Genomic DNA, 17,885 nt, shown 5'->3' on the forward strand with positions numbered 1-17,885 from the left:
CACTCCCTTGTTTCAAGCAGAGCCGCTGGCCCGCGTGACGTGGCGCTTTCCGGGCTGAGTGGGACCTTTGTGAGCAGCAGCTGCTCCCTCCCACGCAGGCCAGGCGCAGCCCCAGACACATCTGCAGCGCGTTCACTGGTGGGCACCAGCCAGACTCTCACTGCACAGCTCCCCTGCCTCCTCTGCTGCGCTCCAGGGATAAATCCCCCGCCGCAGAGGTCTCCCTGGCACACGGAGCCGGACCTCCAGGGGAGGACGCTCAGGTGTGCCATGGATGTGAAGCTCATGGCCTGCCTGGATGCAGACCGGCTCCCACGTCACCTGAGGAGCACCGAGTGTCCCCAGCCTCTGGCCCAGAGCCAATGCCAAATGCAGTGGGAGTGAAGAGTAAATGAAGCATGTATCCATGTAAGACCTTAGTAACTCTGAAAAAGGGTAATGACGGGACGAATCCCAAATCTTTCCAGGACAGGAAGCTCTCTTGGACTAATTTTTGTTCAGGCAACAGTGTGACTTCTCTGCAAAGGACTTGGCTTACTGCCACTGATGAGTGGGTTACCATAAGATTCCTGCTTGGAAAAATGATCTGGTTTTGATAAATTTCTTCTGCAAGTTCTCTGAAAACACAAGGTCTGAGATTTTTTTTAGTGTGTAGAAGTTGTTCTGTTTAGCACTGCAAAACCTATTCATTACTTAAATTGTATTTTTCAGAAATGTCTGAAGTCCTGAGAAGTTTAAGGAGTTAAAGAGGGATTCTGAAAGCTGGTTGAGACATGATTTGGTTTCATTTGAACAGTCAGGAAACAAAGAAGGACCTATAAAGATATCCTGGCAGTAGCAAAGAAAGCTTATAAACTGCCTGTCATTGCACTTTACAACCACCAAATTCTTCTTTAACATCTGCCTTCAAGATCAATCCCATGTCAAAAGGACAAAAAAGCCAAGATTTGAATAAATGTAAAAAAGAAAGGGGCAACAGATCTTGAAAGACTAGTGCATTAGATGATGGCAAACCCTTTTTGAGCAGACATCAGATGCACTAGATGAGAATTAATGAGTTGGTAATCAAGAAATCAAATGAAAGACCAAAACATTTTAGTACATAGTGCCAAAAAATGGCTGATTCCATCACACTGTAAGTGTAATTATACCTTTTTCTTCTCCCACTCCTCCCTTTTAATCACATAATATCACATAAAGAAACCTTGTAAATAACGTGTGTCTACACCTTTGGAAAAATAAATACCCAAACAGAGCTGAGCCTTTGACCAGCAACACAAACTCAACTCTTATAACAAGCAGAGACCTCAAAAGAGAAAACTGTTGTTGTATAGAACACTCTCACTGTAGGAAAAGCTTGAGTGAGAGATAGCAAGTCCCTGAAGCACTGGCTCACGAAATCTACTTGTATTAGAGAACTAGTAAAGTCATCACCCTCAGCTGCAAGTTCTCCCTGCTGCATGGACTATAACTTGCTTTAGAAGCTGGCAAACGTAAAGGTAAATTTTCAAGGTAAATTAGCACGAGCTTGTGTTCACCTTAACAAACCAGGTGTTATGAGCTGTAGCAGGCCACCAGCTGTTTCAGTTCAGCCATCAAGGCAGCTACTTTTGACAAACCCATATCCTGAAAAAGAGGAGGCTCCTTGAGGCTTTGATGGGGAATCAAATCAGAAGGGAAAGAGCTTTGATCAACCACCACCTAAAACACAGGACTAAGTGCCACATCCAGTTGTTTCTTGAACACTTCCAGGAATGGTGACTCTGCCACCTCCCTGGGCAGCCCATTCCAGTGCTTCACCACCCTTTCAATAAAAAAATTCTTCCCAATGTCCAACTTGAACCTCCTGTGGCACAACTTGAGGCTGTTTCCCCTTGTCCTATCACTTGTTCCCTGGGAGAAGAGTCTGACCCCGACCTCGCTACACCCTCCTTTCAGGGAGTTGTAGAGAGTAACAAGGTTCCCCCTGAGCTTCCTTTTCTCCAGAATAAACATCCCAGGCTCCCTCAGCTGCTCCCCAGAGAATTTACGTCCCCAACACTTCCTCAGCTGTGTTCACCTCCTCTGGACACGCTGCAGCACCTCAAATGTGCCCACTGAATTAAGGGGCCCAGAAGTGGACACAGAACTCCAGGTGTGGCCTCACCAGTCCTGAGTACAGGGGGACAATCATTGCCCTGGTCCTGCTGGCCACACTGTTGCTGAAGTCACCAAGCAACAAGACAAGAAACAGAGAAGACCAGAGCCCAGAGCTGGGGGAGAAAAAAGTTGAAGCAGCAAATTATCTGGAAGTACAGAAAGGTGGAAGTTAGGGGGAAAGTCAAAGGCTACTATTTATCAGCATTTATTTCCCTATTTTTGTCTGCTGTCCTGGGACCCAGGTTTTCCTTGTCTTTCTACAGCAGCTTTCTTCAGGGTCAGAAGACATTTCTTACCATAAGCCTTGCACAGGCTTCATGCTGCTGCTCTGCAAGCAGGAGAAAGCAAGACCCACTGTGGGGAGACTCCAGATCTTATTCAGAGATTAACAAGGACAGCAGCTTTGACCACACTTCTTCCCCACCCACTGCCGCAAGGCAGTCACCCCACACACACACCTGAGATTTCACTTTCTATTTAACACTTACAAAGCACCTGACCTCATCTCATTTCTTAAGTAATTAAATTGTTAAATGCACTAAGCATTTCCACAGAATAAACTTACTTTTTCAAAATTTCTTTTAAAAAAAATTATCAGAAAATTCATACTTCTCTGAAGCTGGAAACCCCCCCTCCACAGAGAAAGACAGGCAATAGGGATAACTGGGACATAAGAGACTTTGGCTGCCTGAAGCCCAGCTAAGGCAGAGCTAAGGCTTTGATGAAAACCTTAAAAAAAAAGTTGTTTCTCAAACTGGTGAATAATGCAGCCTGAGGAAAAACTGGAAATTACTGAGCAAATGAAAAAAATATATCCTTTAGGTATTGCATGCATGTGATATGCAGTAACCACCTGCAGCTGATAGCATGAAAGAGTGCTTTATTTTGTTACAGTACAGATTCAGTCCAGTTCACAGAGAACACATCAGTTAATACATATCTTCACCTTGTAGGATAAATGGGCATGAACACACGAGCACACAGCCAGCAGCCTTTTACCACCACTTAGGCAAATTTTGCCTGAAAAGCATCATTTACACACGTTTCACTACCAGTCCATGTAACAGCACTGTAATGCCAGCTCTAGAAACACAGGAGAGGACAATGTCAATCTCAAGGACTGTGAAAATGTGTGTGTGTGTGTGTGTGTGTGTATGTATACACACACTGCTTGGTGATTAACTTTCAAAATCCTGGTTTTGACTTTAAAGTTTGTTTTAAAATAATGTGTCCCTGAATAATACAGGCTATTCCTTGAGGCACGTGTTCAAGTTCAGGCTTTGGGTAAGAGTCTTCACTTGAAGCAGCCACTGAGAGCCGAGGGTTTGGAGCAGACAGAACTGTCTGGAAACCAGGCAGGTCTCCGTGAGCTGCAGTAGCAGCCCACAGGCAGAATGGTACCTGAATCTCATCAACACAGTCTCCCATGTTTAACCATTTTTTAAAAACCTGAAGTAGCAACAAAGGCAACGATGTCAGCCAAATCAGTTCCTGTTAACCTACCAAACTTACCTTTCTAGAGGTTTTGGGCTTTTTGAAGCACAATTCTAGGACTCAGGACTCCAAAACCTCATCTATTTCCCCTGCACATCCAGGTTTACACCAGGTGGTCCAGCAAAAGATACTGTTGCTCTTCCCAAACCCTTCCTCACTTACATCCAATTTCTTTGACATGTCCAGCACAGACTCTCCCCATCATGGTCAGAGGTCCTATCTAAACAAAATAAAGCTGATAAATACTGTGTGCAGTTATCCCCCGTGTGGAAAAAAAAGCAAAAAAAAAACCCAAATCATCTTTCAAGGGGAGGATTAAGAAAGGATAACTTCTTCTAAACCATGTAGACCATAAGGATGATAAAACTCCAATATCCCCCACAACCAAACATGAAACCAGGAGGAAAATGGAAGATACTCACAGAATGAAGAAGAGGCCAGAAAAAGGACAGTGAAAGCTACTTTCAGTCTGAAGGATGCTTCAAGTAGCTTAGATTTTCAAAGCCATTTTAAAAGTTTTGTGCACATAACTTGCTCCTGCATACTCCACCATTTTTCTGACCTTTCCCCCTAATTACTTTTTCCTCCTCTCAAAGAGCAACAGAAAATGAGAAAACAGATCACATGAGAGACACAATGAAAGCTGTGAGCTGCATCTACTACCAAGTATACAGAAAGTATTCCATAAGCTGTCAAATATTAGAGCAACACAGCAATTTTCATTTTCCTCCCACTTAAAAGCAATCACAGCTTGAAATGTTTAAAAGACAATGCCCCAAGTTCATGCCCAAGCCGCTCAGTTTTCAATACAGCATTTTACAAGTGAGAGAACACTGTTTGTCTTTTTATTTGTAAACCAGAGTTTGAAATACTTTACAATATACTTTTAATTTCATTTTTCTAAAGAAATAGCATTAAGAACTGAAAGAACAGTCTGTCATTAAATGTCAAGGATCGTATTTTTAAAAACCTTTCTTAAAAAAGGTTATAGAGGTATGATGAATTTAAGTTGTATTTTAAAGTCTACTTAAGCATCTCAGTGATTGAAAATTAAGTGCAAAATTGGAAGTCCAGTCACAGATGAGGCTGTAGAACTGTGCTCAAGACTGAAGAGGTCTACCTAGGGCAGGCACAGTTGCACACTCCCCAAATTAATTCAGCCTGTCCCAGCCATGAATCCTGCAGATCTCAGCAACACCACTGATTAAGTCAGTTTGAACTACATAATACAAATTCTTCCTTTCTAATAAGAAGGATATAAACTAAAGCTTTCAGTTAGGCAATAAAACCTTTCTAATTAGCAACAAAAAAGTATAAGTGACATGCTTACTCTGTTTCAGGCACTTTCAAGATCATAGTTTATTTACCGTAGGTAAAAAGCTAGTATACAGATTAAGGGATCTCTTAAATTTCAACTCTACAGTTATACACCATCTAGTATTCTTGGTCTGAATATTAACCAAAAGGTTTCTAAACACCTGTAAGCCCCACTATAAATCTGCATTGGTATGATGAAAAAAGTATAGAAATCAATACTTAATTTTTTCAATGCATAATATTTACACTGTGAAACCAATGGGAAATAACAAGCAGCGGCAAAGAGGCAATAAATTTTAAAAAGCCAGGGTTTTATATAGGTTTTGGGTTTTTTTACAATAGTGTGCTAATCAGCATAATTGTATATATAAAAATTAAAATATAGCAGAGCATCCCATTACAGAAATCTGAATTCTCTGAACTGCTGCCATTACTTGCTAACCATTTACATGCAACACCTGCTAGGACTGACTTTTTGTTTTTGAAGTGTAAAACAGTTCAAGGTTTAAGAGACAAACACTAATTTGTGTACAAAACCAAAAACTGCACTCAACAATTGTACTGGTCATGAGTCTTTTCCATACAGAAGTGAGGGAAAGAAAAACGTACCAATGATAGAAAGCAGTCTCTTTCCATTCACTAATTTTCAAAGGCAATGCATAGACTGAGAATACCTGGATGGCAAACTCCAGATACTCTGGGAACGAACAGCTTTCACACACAGGACCTCTGCAGGAGGCCTTTCTTTGCATCAGATGGCAATGGCTGACAGCAAATAAGGGGCACCAGGTGTACAAGTAAGTAGATCTTGCAAAATACTAAGATGGGGCAGTTGTTAATATACAATCTGAACTATATATACACAATATAATGGAATGTATCCCCTCCCAAAACAGGTTTATGAAACAATTGGACCTTTCTATACTAGCCTTATGACTCAGTTATCATTCTAATGAAAATATAAGTACACAAGAGACCTGCATGAAAATTAAAATTTATGGGTCATTTTACAGGAACTATTGACAAAGCTGCTTAATGGCATTTCTGCTTTATAAGTAATTTTGTTATATGTTATTGAAAATATCTGTGTATAAAATGTCCTGACAGACACTTTAACATGGAGCTTTGGTGACAAACCACTTCAATAACAATGAGGTGAAAAATTAAACAAAGTATTTAAGGTAACTCAAACTGAATAGGAAATGGAATGCCAATATGGCAGTTCACCCTTCTTCTGTTGTTTTAAACAGGAAAGTCTCTTGTACCAGCAAAATCCTGTACACAGATAGAGAAGTAGGGAATACACCACTTATAATTCCCATTAAACAAAAACCAATTCATCATGTGAGAAGGTACAAATTACAGAAAACATGAATAGTCAATAACAGAGAAAAAACTGGTTTACATGAAAGAATAGAGAACACTTCAGTCTGAATGCAGTTACTTTGTGAAAGCTGCTACGACAGCCCACAGAACCTCATTGGTGTTGGTTTTCATACATTCAACCTCAGGGTCTAAATCCAGGAGCTGCCGCACTCTCTTTGTGGCTAAATCATACTGCTCATCCAGGAGGGGGGCAAAAGCGTTCTCCAGGACATCTGAGGCGTGGGCTAAGTACACGAGCGCCAGCAAGCGCTTGTCCATGCGGTGGGGGTCGTTCACCCACTTGTCAAGAACTGCCTCCTGAACCTTCTTGATGAGGCGCTGTTTGATGTTGTTGTTGGTGAGAGGGTGTGTAGTCATGTCAAAAAGCAGGAAGTTCTGTTTCTCTGTTGTCAGTACACCTTTTTCCACTAGATTTTTAGCTAACCGCTCACGGACATTTCGTAGTTGGTAGTGCAACTTCAGTGGGTTCCATGTTTCACCTACAACAGCAAGAAAACCGCACAACCCTTAGACAAAGTTTAAGCTGCACTGCTGCAGTGATTTTTTTTTTCAGTCTGTGGTGCAGAATGAGCTGTCAAAATCATATAGCAGACTACAAGACACTGTGCCCCTGTCAGCATTTCTATGATCCCTGGCATGGAGGCAGAAACCAGGAGAACCTCCTTGGAGCAGCTCTGGGGTACCTTGACAGTTTGGATGAAACGATAGCTAAGCCATGTCTTGATTACAGATATGAAAAATAAACAACCTTGTATTGTAAAATAAAAAAAACAACCAGTTATGCAGAATTAATTTACTTCACGTAACAATAAAAATGAAGTAAAATTAAGCACCTTCTACAGTCTTTTACCGTGTCAGAGACCAGGAGAAGTGTTACTGCCTTTCTTCTGCCACAGAGACAAGCTAATGCACAGTTACCCAGTGCATTTCTTTATTTCTGCAGGTTTCCACTCCTCTCCCCCTTCCTGCTTCCACCATATGAAAAGTGACCATGCACTGTTAGTGTGTGTGGCACAGGTGTGCTCACATGAACCACATATTAGACAGAGTCTTTAATGCTTCTATATAAATTATTTCTAATGCCTTTTGTTAAAGCAGAAAAACTGGGCCCTTCAGAGTGTGTGACTGTATGCACAGAGGAAATTGACAAAGCACAAAATCAGCATCAACAGCTCCAACTAAAACTGTTTATCACTGAGAATTCTACCTTTGCTTAAGAGCTTATTTAACAGGCTAAAAATTTTAATTCCAGCTTACTTAGGAATTTATCATAATCCCCTCCTGATGTAAAAAACTATGCATTTTAAGGGGCAAGAAAAGGAACAGCTTTAAGTATTTCTTACATAGATGGACGTTTTCCATAAATGATATGAGAATTTCTGTACAAAACTTTTGAAAAATTTATTGGTTAGCATAAAATAATAACAACAACGACAATAAACCACAGGTGACTTTGAGGTTTCTCCCACTGATGGAGGGTGACACACTGTATCCAAGTTGCTTATCAAGATAAGCAAACAAATGAGGTGACTCCAACTGCGGAGTGAAAGGCAGAAAACCCAACCAGGCCTGAACTACAGAAGTCCATCAATGAATGCCATTCCCCAGTTTGATAATAAATGAAACTATCACACAAACACAAAAAAGTGGTTTCCTTACCACCTTTCACAGGGCAAAGGCTATTCCCTAGATTTTTGTGCAGTTGCCATGTGGCTGAAATTTAGTGCTGTGGTGACACCTTGTGACCAAGCTCTTCAATTACACAGACACTTTGCAGACAAGGACAGAGATGTTTGCTACATCTCCAGGAAACCTGATATTTTGGTGCAAACATCTACATTCCCTACCTTTACTTTCTTTAGAAGCTACCTTATAAACACCAGCCTGGCAAACACCACCTTGCATGTCCACATATTTATTTACATGATGGCTTTGAACTCACATGTACTGTAACTCCAAGCAGCACTCTGCATTACTGATAATCATGGATAGAGTAGATTTTTTTCCAGGATCAACCTGGTCTCCAGGGCAAAATTCTAATAGAGTTTATGAATTTATTAAATAAAGCAAAATAAAGCAAAACCAACCTAACAATAAAAATAAAAACCCCCACCCAGGCCCTTGAAATATTTTTCTTCAGAATGACAGATCTCTAAACCAGGGGAACCAAAGAACACTAATGCCATCCAAGAATTAGTAATTAATAAACATATGTTAGAAAAAACTATTGTTTCAAGCCTTAGCCACAATACTGATGATAACCATCTTCCCAGAGCCAAAGCTCAGCAGGGTCAGGAAAACCTTAGCTTAGCTCAAAGAAAACCTAGTTCATTCATTAGCTGACCTTTTTTGAGCCAGTCCTAACTTGATGTGCATTGCACTGGGAAAGGGGGTGAAATGTCAGCACAATTTATGTATTTGGGACAAGAAAAATGAATTGTTTTGCCGTCTGTAAGAGGGAAGGGGAGCTGAGTGAGAACTGAACTGCATGGCTCCACAGCAGCAGTGACCGTCCTGACATGTAGTCCAGTCTCCCCCCTGCCTGACGGCCAAAGAGCAGGAGAGGGGGAATGGCCAGGACCTGAGAACGAGCTGGTGTGCAAGGAATGCTGTTTAAGTTACTGCAGAATGAATGGGAAGAACAAAGAAAACAGGAAAGCAGAGAAAGGCAAAGAGATTTTGCTCATTTCTGCAGCTTACTGGTTTTAAGAAGTAGCAGATTTTACACAGGCAACTTCCAAATCTCACTACTCCCAACTTCACAGTCACATTGTTGACAATGAGGGTCAATGGTGCAGGGTTTTTTCCTGTGCTGTTTGCACAACTACAGTTCTGATCTCCTCCAAGGAAGCTGCATTTATGTGCTTTGTGAAAACAGACAAACGCTGGTGATCAATTCTGTCTGCAGTTCAGCCTGGAGAGGAGAAGGCTCTAAGGAAATCTTGCTTGCAGCCTTTCTGGGCTTAATGGGGGACTGCAAGATAGATGGGGTCAGACATTTTAGCAGAGCCTGGGACATGAGTAACAGTTTCAAAGTGAAGGAGAGTTGGGCAAGGAAGAAGTTTTTCACATTGAGACACCAGAATGGATCGCCCAGGGAGGTGGTGGATGCCTCCTCCCTGGAAGCATCCAGGGTCAGGATGGATGGTCCTTGAGTAACCTGGTCTAGTGGAAGGCATCCCCGCTGACTGCAGACGGGCTGGACTAGACAGCCTGTAAAAGTCCCTTCCAACCAAATCATAATTCATAACTCTGTGATCACTGACATTTCATTTTTTCTCAACTATTTACTAGCTTTACAGGGAAAGCTGTGTGCAAAGTACTCCTTTTGAAGGCTGTTTTGATCAACAATAATTATCTAACGTTTAAAAATATTTATTACATTTCTTCAGTTAATGAAAAAATAAAACTCCTAACGCTTTGTTTTTTCTTTCTGATTAATGGCCAAATCGCTCTCAAGTTTTGTGTGCAAGCTATGAGCTCTTCACCTCCTTTCCTTATTGAAAGATCTGGATACTCAGTGCACACACTCAGGCTCCCAACTTCCATCAACCATCATTTCCAAACCCAGAGAAAGGCAGCTCCATCTCCAGGGTGCCGTCCTGATTTACTTCAGTCAGCGGAAGGCACCTCTTCCACCGAGCTGAGATGTCCTCTGACACTTCCATACAGATCCTTTCTGTACCAAGTTAAGTCAAAAGCAACAGTTACTTATATTTGATTAAAGGCTACAATCAACAAGAGACTACCCTAGAGGACAGACTAATTAACTTTTCTGCATATTTTCTCTCAAAAAACCTTGCAATATAATCTCTAGTGATGCCAGATAATTAGCTTTATTTGGGTAAAGAAAGCAAATACATTATGAGCAAGGCTTACCACTAAGCAGTTCAATCCAATTTTGTACTGTTTCAGGAGGCTGGGTCTCTTTTATGTGTTTCAGAGCTTCATCAAGAAGAACATCCCCTGTAGGAGCATCTGACTTGCAAATCACCTAAGAATGAATAAAATACAGTCAGTATTTTGACATAATTCATATATGACAAACACACCCATCAATAAAAAAACCTACCTGTTAGGAAAACCAAAATATTTTTTTTAAATAACAAACTCTCTCTTAAGAATATACAACTTTGAAAATCCCAAAACTTTGTTATTAAAAAACCCCAAACTATATGTGTTTTAATTCAAAATACATAAAGTCTGAGGTTATCTGTAACTTAAATTAACCTTAATGGGCTAAAATTATAGTATTAATAACAAACTTAAAAGCTGTATTTTGAAGGAAAATAACTCACTTATCTAGCTAGGTGCCCTACTACAAAGTAGCAAAGGTCCCCAAAACAAAGTACATTGCACTAAATTAGTTTCTGAATATAGTCTATTTTACTGCTTCAAGTCAATTTATTCAAAATACTGAGTTAAACAATAAGGTTGCATTATAATAACAAAAAAAGGTTGCAAAATAATAACAAAAAAAGTACAAAAACTAGTTTTCTTCAATATATGAACAGACAAAAATAGGTTCATGACAACATCTGCAAGTTTTGCAGCTCTGAAGAACACATTGCCACCTAACAGAGTTTCATTTAATAACAGTTAAACCACACATACTATAAATACACATGAAGTAATAAACCCCTTAACATGCAACAATAAATACAATACAAGTCTCTTATTTAATAATTTCTAAAATTATTTGAGTTCTTCACTCAGGAAAACACAACAAAAAATTTGATTCAGAGTAACACAGTAAAATTAAAAAACATGAGTAACATGAGCTTGTTTACCAGTATAACTACTTACAGAAACCATGCACAAATACAATTTTTTTTCAGGAGAGAAAATCAAGAGCACGAAATTAAAACTTCCAGATTAAACTAGCTCAAGTTGGTATGTTTAAATAAAATCTTTCTTTATTTATAGAATAATTAGTACAGTTGTTAACATTAAAATTAACATTAATATTAACATTAACATTAATATTAATAATAATTGTTATTATTGTTGTTGTTGTTACTATTCTATCTGGCAATTTAAATAGTTCACAAGCTAGCACTTTACAAGCATCAGGGAAAAGGTAGCAGGTGATTGACAGAAAAATGAATACATCAACACAATTCCATATATATATATATATATATATATATATACATATATATATATATATATATCTCAAAAGCAGGAAGCGAAAACTTTTATTTTTCTTAACACTTAGAGTAGTCAGAAAGGTGTTCTGGAAATGTCATACTGTTCCACAGTTCACGGAACATCCTGTTTCTTCAGAGATGCTGGTCCTTAGCCTGATTGTAAAAGAATATTCTTTATTCCAATTTTTCAGTGATGAATCAGGTACTACATTTGCCTGGTACTTATCAACTAAGGAAATTTCAATTATACAGAATATTTAATTTGCATTTTTCACAATGCAGCTCTGCAATTAAGCAAAGCTAAAAAATTAAGTACAGATTTTTAAGTAAACTTCATTTTCTAGTTTTAATACAAAAATTCACTCTTGCATGAATTGCTCAGAACTGTTAGCAATAAAATACTGAAGCAAATCTGCCAAGGATTTTTTGGGATTCCTTTTGATTCTAATAACTCTATTGATTTGGTCTGCTCTCTGATCCTGTACAGCAATGTAGAGTTACCACCTTCTATTCTCAATAACCACTCACAAACCTCAACATTTATTTGTTTCTAATATTGATCCCAGTAGGCAGAACTCCAAAATGGTGTGACAATTACATACTCTTAAGCCAAATTTACAAGGATGTTGCAAAGTGTAACACATCATATCCACTCACAAAGTCTCACTAAGGTCCATCAAGTCCTTGTCCACTCTTTTCTCAGTCTCATTTGACTCTCTATGGCATTCAATCATAGATTTAATGCATCTTGATTCGTTCTGAAGTACAAAATATTATCAGCAGAGATCAACCTGATTTAAGGCTTTAAGTGGAAATCATTGTAGCTATCATTCTTTCAAGTTAATTACATGACTAAAGCCACAGCTAGGTGGTTATAAATCTGTGCTACTGCCCAAAAAACTCGTTCTACACTCTTCTCATCCTCACCTTATCACTTGTGCCCCACCTGATGACAAGATCAAGAGGGTGGTTCCAGTAAAAACTGAACTGATCAAAGTAAATTATTTCACCCCTGAATTACAACCTTGGATGTATTATTAGACAGCTCTTTCCACTCATTAGGCACAGTATTTATTTCACAGCCAAAGCAAAGGGCATGGGGAGCAAAGCCTGCAGAAGCAGGACCAGGAGGACACCTGACAGAGTAGAAACTTAAATCTCGTCAACACAGAAACGAAACTGAAATTTAGTGTAAATGGAAAACTTCAAATAAGGTGCAAAACAACGTAAGTTGTTCAATTTCTAAATTGATGGAGGTGGTGCATTTAGGGATTTTATTTGCAGGGAAGTACTTAAGCAGAAAACAACCTTCATCTAAATTTTAAATTAATGCCTATTTTTATAGAACTTTCCTGCCTGAAAACTGAGAAGTATCTCAAATACTTTACAACAGCAGAAAAAGAAAACCTCTAAATTGCATAGATTTTAGAGCACTTTAAACAAATATATTTACCCAATGCCAAAAATACATGACAAAATTTAACAAAAAACACACAACCACAATCAAACAAAAACTAATCACAACTCAGACCAATAATTCTGCTTTTATTCTTTAGTGAATATACATACAGGTTATTTTTCCATTTTCCTAAAAAACCTAGTAACCTCACAGTTAATATTTCAAGTAGATAGAACTGACAAGGTTTTCACAGAATGAAAATAACTCCTGACTGAATGCCTAAGAAGATTACTGAATGCCTAAGAAGCCAAAAGCTCTGGAGAAAAAAAAATGTGAGAACTAATCAATGCTGAATATGCTTAAACGAGGCTAAAAGAAGTAAGGACTGTTTGTCAGAACAGAGGTTCAATTTTTCTGAAGTGAAGGGAGCTGGGAGAAGGTTAGGGAATTCACAAGCTTGCCTTAAAATTTAGCAAAAGATAATATTGACAGAGAAATGTGCCATAAGAGAATTTATTTGTGGTGGACAGACAACATTTGACCAGGTTTTCAATAGGCTTATTTTACAAGTATCCTCTAATGCTGATGAAGTAAAAATTCTTCCAAGAGCTTGACTTTGCACATTTTGCACAAAGGGAAAATTCAGTGGTAAAAGTAAAAAAAATAAAGGCCTCAAATCTTCAGCCCAATTCTATAAAGGACCATAGAGATGGGGTCATCTTGAAGGTCAGAGAGCACAATTTAACACACCAGCCTCATGAACTAGATAGTGTTCTCAGGGGTCTCAAGGTGATGGTTTCCTTCCCATGTAATGCAAGCACAAACTGCAGCGTTGTGTACAGCAGAAGTAAACGGGTGGCCTGCAGGACACATCTGGCATCCGGCAGTTACGCATTCCTTCCAGCCCCAGCCCACATCCCACCGGCATTGCAAAAGCCAGTTCCTTCGGCCGACTGCGGCCCGCCCCAGCCAGAGCCAAGGCTGGCAGCAGCACCAGCAACACATCCCGAGAGCAAACAGAACAGGCACCAGAGATGTTCCAAGGCACTTCATCTCACCACCGAGACACCTTTAATCTCTGCACATCTGCCTTAGGTCATTAGTCAGAATCATCATCTTCACATAAAGAAAAAAAAACCCCAGGCTTTTTATTAGAACCAGTTGTAATTTATAGGTCCTGTATTTCGTGGAGCCTGACAAGTAAATGTGACCATTTTCCTGCACTCACCTTTCTTGTTAGCAGACTTTTGCGCCGCATTCCACAGGCCTCCAGCTGGAGACGCCCCCGCAATGCCAATTCAATTAACATACAACCACGCAATCCTGAGGAGATGCAATCATTCCAGAACGATGTGTAACCCTGTGAAGAATGAAAGACAGTAAAATATCTCCATCTCCACCTGAAAATGAGCAGAAAAAGGGCCTTGCTGTGTTCTCTAAGCAGTTCTCCTGCTTTCACACTTTTGAAGTAGCACCACTAGTCACTATCATTCCTGCCCTGAAAACATGAAAGAGGAACAGTCTCATCCTCTGTTAGTTTTGACACTCAGTCTCTGCCTTGTGAAGAATTGGGAATCCTCAGGAAAATAATACAGAATGAAAGAGGGCAATACCAAGAACTACAATAAAGTGTAGTTTTATACACAGTCAAAATAAACTTACAATATTTTTAAGACATCAAGCAGTTGGCATTACTGACATCACTTGGCCTTATGAGTGACTGAGAAACATTAATATGATTTTACATACATAAACAATGTGGCACTGAGGAAAGCAATAATAAACTAAAAATGGATATTAAGTTAACTATGCAGTATGCTGGAAAACACAAATGTGGCAATCAACACAAATCACAGAACAGATTCTTTTGGCTTGAACATAGAAAACTAAAAGAAAAAAGCTTTAAAGAAATATTTATAACAGCTACTATTTTGTCATTTAAATCATTTGAAAATGTGCTTTTACAGCTTGAAGCACAGTTCTTATACAAACTGTAAAACACATTTATTCCACGAAGCACACCTCACCTACTGTGGTTTCTCTCTACTTCTGCATTGACAGCCATCTGCTTAAATGGCAGAGCACACCATTTGACCCAATAAATTTATTAATCAGTATCTAGAAACACAACTATTGACTTTTGTACTCCATTGTTCAACAGTTATGACCAAAAATAATCTTACAAAAAGAATTATATGGAGTAGCCAACAATGTTCTTGCATATTTTTTAATATTTGAGTATCTAAGATAAAAGTAAAATCATTGAGATATGTTCTGAGAAATATTTGATATGATTCCTAAAGATCTTCCCAAAGTCCTCTAGTGAAGCACTTCTAAAAAACAGCAACTTCAGGATACTTTAGAAAAGGATGCTGTACACAAAAGAAGGTTGGGGAAGAGCAGAAGAGTGCTCTGCTTTTCATAAATTTGTCTTAACCAATAACCAAGACTAGCTTAAAACAAAAGCAAGTCAATTTTATTAATTTTTGCAGATGAAAGCTACCAACACATAAAGATATTTTAAGTCCACTAAATTTACAAACCAGTCTCTAACTAATGCCATCAATTACAGATTTCCAAAATGTGAGAATACTTGTTTCAATTTTGCACTTAGCTATTTTCAAGAGCTGTATTACATAGATGACCAGTACTTACAAAAAGTCTACAAAAGCCCTGAATCTCTAAGGTAATTACTGAAATAGGTCCCATATATTTATTTAAAACACCATAAATATGAGTTTGGAAAGGCATTTGAGAAGTTATCTAATCACCTTTCTACTCTAGAGCTGATACTTTGCAGGTATCAGCTACTCCTATAATGCCATTCTGTAATTAAGATTTTGGCTGGCACCAGACATATTTGCCAAATAACACATACAATAAAGTACAGTATTTGCTTGAGAGGGAAGAGATATGACTCCTACATTCTATTTCCAATCAGTCCCTTTACATAATAATTTCTGAAGTCAGAAAACACATACACAAACTAAAAATCTACAGCAGAAACTCACAGGCACAATAAATTTACACTTCTTTATACTCATAGAACGTTTCATATTGTTATGCAGACAATTAAAATGCTGACGCTTGTTCCCCTTTTTTAGCAATGAAAGCTGAATTTATTTTTAAAATTACTGTTTTTCAATGAAGTGACTTTAACTACACCACTCCCGGCACCAATTACCAGACGTAAACTGCTCTGTTCCAGTAGTTAAACAGGCTGAGGGTTGCAGAGAAATGCAGGCTCACTGGTAAGATAAGTCAGGTCAAAAAGGACCACATAAGTCTCTAGTCCAACCTCCTGCTGCAAACAGTTATGAAGTCAGGTCAAGGTGCACAGGGTTCTATTCAAGCGTGTATCAAAAGCTTCCAAGGATGGAGACTGTACAACCACCCAGAAGTTTTTAACCAACTAATCCTGAAAGCCAATTCAAAAAGATTACATCCTTCATAATTGGAGATGCTTGTTTTCGTGGGCTGGATGACAGTGAGAAGAGTCATGAGAATAAATCCTGTTGCCACCATCTTCTTATTTTCCTTCTGCCCCCCAGGCTCAGAGTTCACAGGTGATCCTCTAGAGAAGGAACATTTTATTTCCACACACATAAATAAAAAACTATTAACAGAGTTAGGAAAGGGATTTTTTTCAATCCATTAAACTGATCTTTCCAGATTGTTCTGGTAAATGAATGGGTTGGTTTTGACACCTAATGCAAAGACATCGCACAATCAAAGGAACTTTCACAGAATATCACTTGAGCACACAATAGTCTAACTAAATCATCCTTAAATTAATGCAATCTTGCTGGAATAACTGGAACTGAATGGGAGACACTTATTTTTGATATTCCAAACACCCTCTTGACACCTGCTTTAATTGGTATATAGCATAACTAGAAAAGATGCACAAAAGAGAAACAAAAGAGTGGAGATTAATAATTTATGGAGAAGTGGAATGGCAAAATAGAATAATGCACTATTTGTAAAGGAAACAAGGGATAAGAAATGAAACCAAGCTAGCTCACAGGTTAGGAAGTCAGTAGCCAATTTCTTTTCTGTTTTTCCACTCAATTGTTTTAACAGGAAGGCAAAAGTTTAAAAAAAGTTTAAAAACTTCTTTGAAAAACAAGAACAATAATGGAGTTTGACAGACAGCAACGAATCTAAAGCACACATGGACCAGGATGAAGTCAGTGTTCACTGGGGGAATTGTCATCCTGATCCCACCCTCTCCCTGAATGTAACCTGTCCACTGCTCATCATAGCACACAGAACAAGACAGGGACATGGTTTTTAAAACTGTTCATTTATTCCAATTCCTAGCAGTCTCAAAACACTTGACTGAAGATCAAACACCGCTATGCAGAAGTGCAACTCATTCTACTATTTAATGCTCTTAAACAGCATTAGTTTTCTCACAAATACAATACCAAGTATTTCTGCTTCATCCATCTTCCTGCAAGTCTTACAGCTTTATAAACTCTCTAACTCAAAGAAATACTTATTTCATTAAAGTTGCTAAGCAGCAGGGGGTAAGACTTACAAAGCAGGAGATTATTTTTATCTGACAGCAATCACACTAGAATAGCACTTTAAGCTATGAATAGCTTGCAAGACAAAATTTTAAATCTACAATGACTCAAAGATCAAAAAACTGTTTACAACTGTCATGTTTATTTATACAAACACAGCACAAAAGCATTTTTCGTCAGACCTGACCTAGAAACTTTCAGCTAAAAACTAGTTTTGCAAGATAAGCAAAAAGGGGAATTAGAATAAAGTTTACACCAAATACTTGTTTCCATATTAACTTTGAGAGCTCAGACTTTCCACCCAGGTATGGCAAAGTACAGAGCTGAGACTAAGATCATGTTTCCACTTCAAGAATAAGTTATTTAAAATCCATGTTCATTAGGTCATTTCTTTCCCACCAGCTCCCATGGCATTTATTCACTTTCTCCTATTCCCTTGCCTTCTACCCACTTCCAGCTCACACAGGT

General features: G+C 38.7%; 1 protein-coding gene across 1 annotated transcript in view; it reads right to left on the reverse strand.

The window, feature by feature from the left end:
• Positions 1-4,447: 4,447 nt before the first annotated feature.
• The window catches only part of GOLPH3 (golgi phosphoprotein 3), a 29,583-nt gene continuing 16,145 nt past the window's right edge, over positions 4,448-17,885 (reverse strand). Inside the window, exons 2-4 of the mRNA XM_064402926.1 lie at positions 14,114-14,245; positions 10,216-10,330; positions 4,448-6,815 (exon numbers count right to left, since the gene is read on the reverse strand). Of these exons, the coding sequence (XP_064258996.1) occupies positions 6,391-6,815; positions 10,216-10,330; positions 14,114-14,245 (672 nt within the window). The 3' untranslated portion in view covers positions 4,448-6,390. The remainder of the gene's footprint in view (positions 6,816-10,215; positions 10,331-14,113; positions 14,246-17,885) is intronic.

Source organism: Passer domesticus, chromosome Z, assembly GCF_036417665.1.
Source record: "Passer domesticus isolate bPasDom1 chromosome Z, bPasDom1.hap1, whole genome shotgun sequence".
In the NCBI taxonomy this organism is placed as follows: Eukaryota; Metazoa; Chordata; class Aves; order Passeriformes; family Passeridae; genus Passer; species Passer domesticus.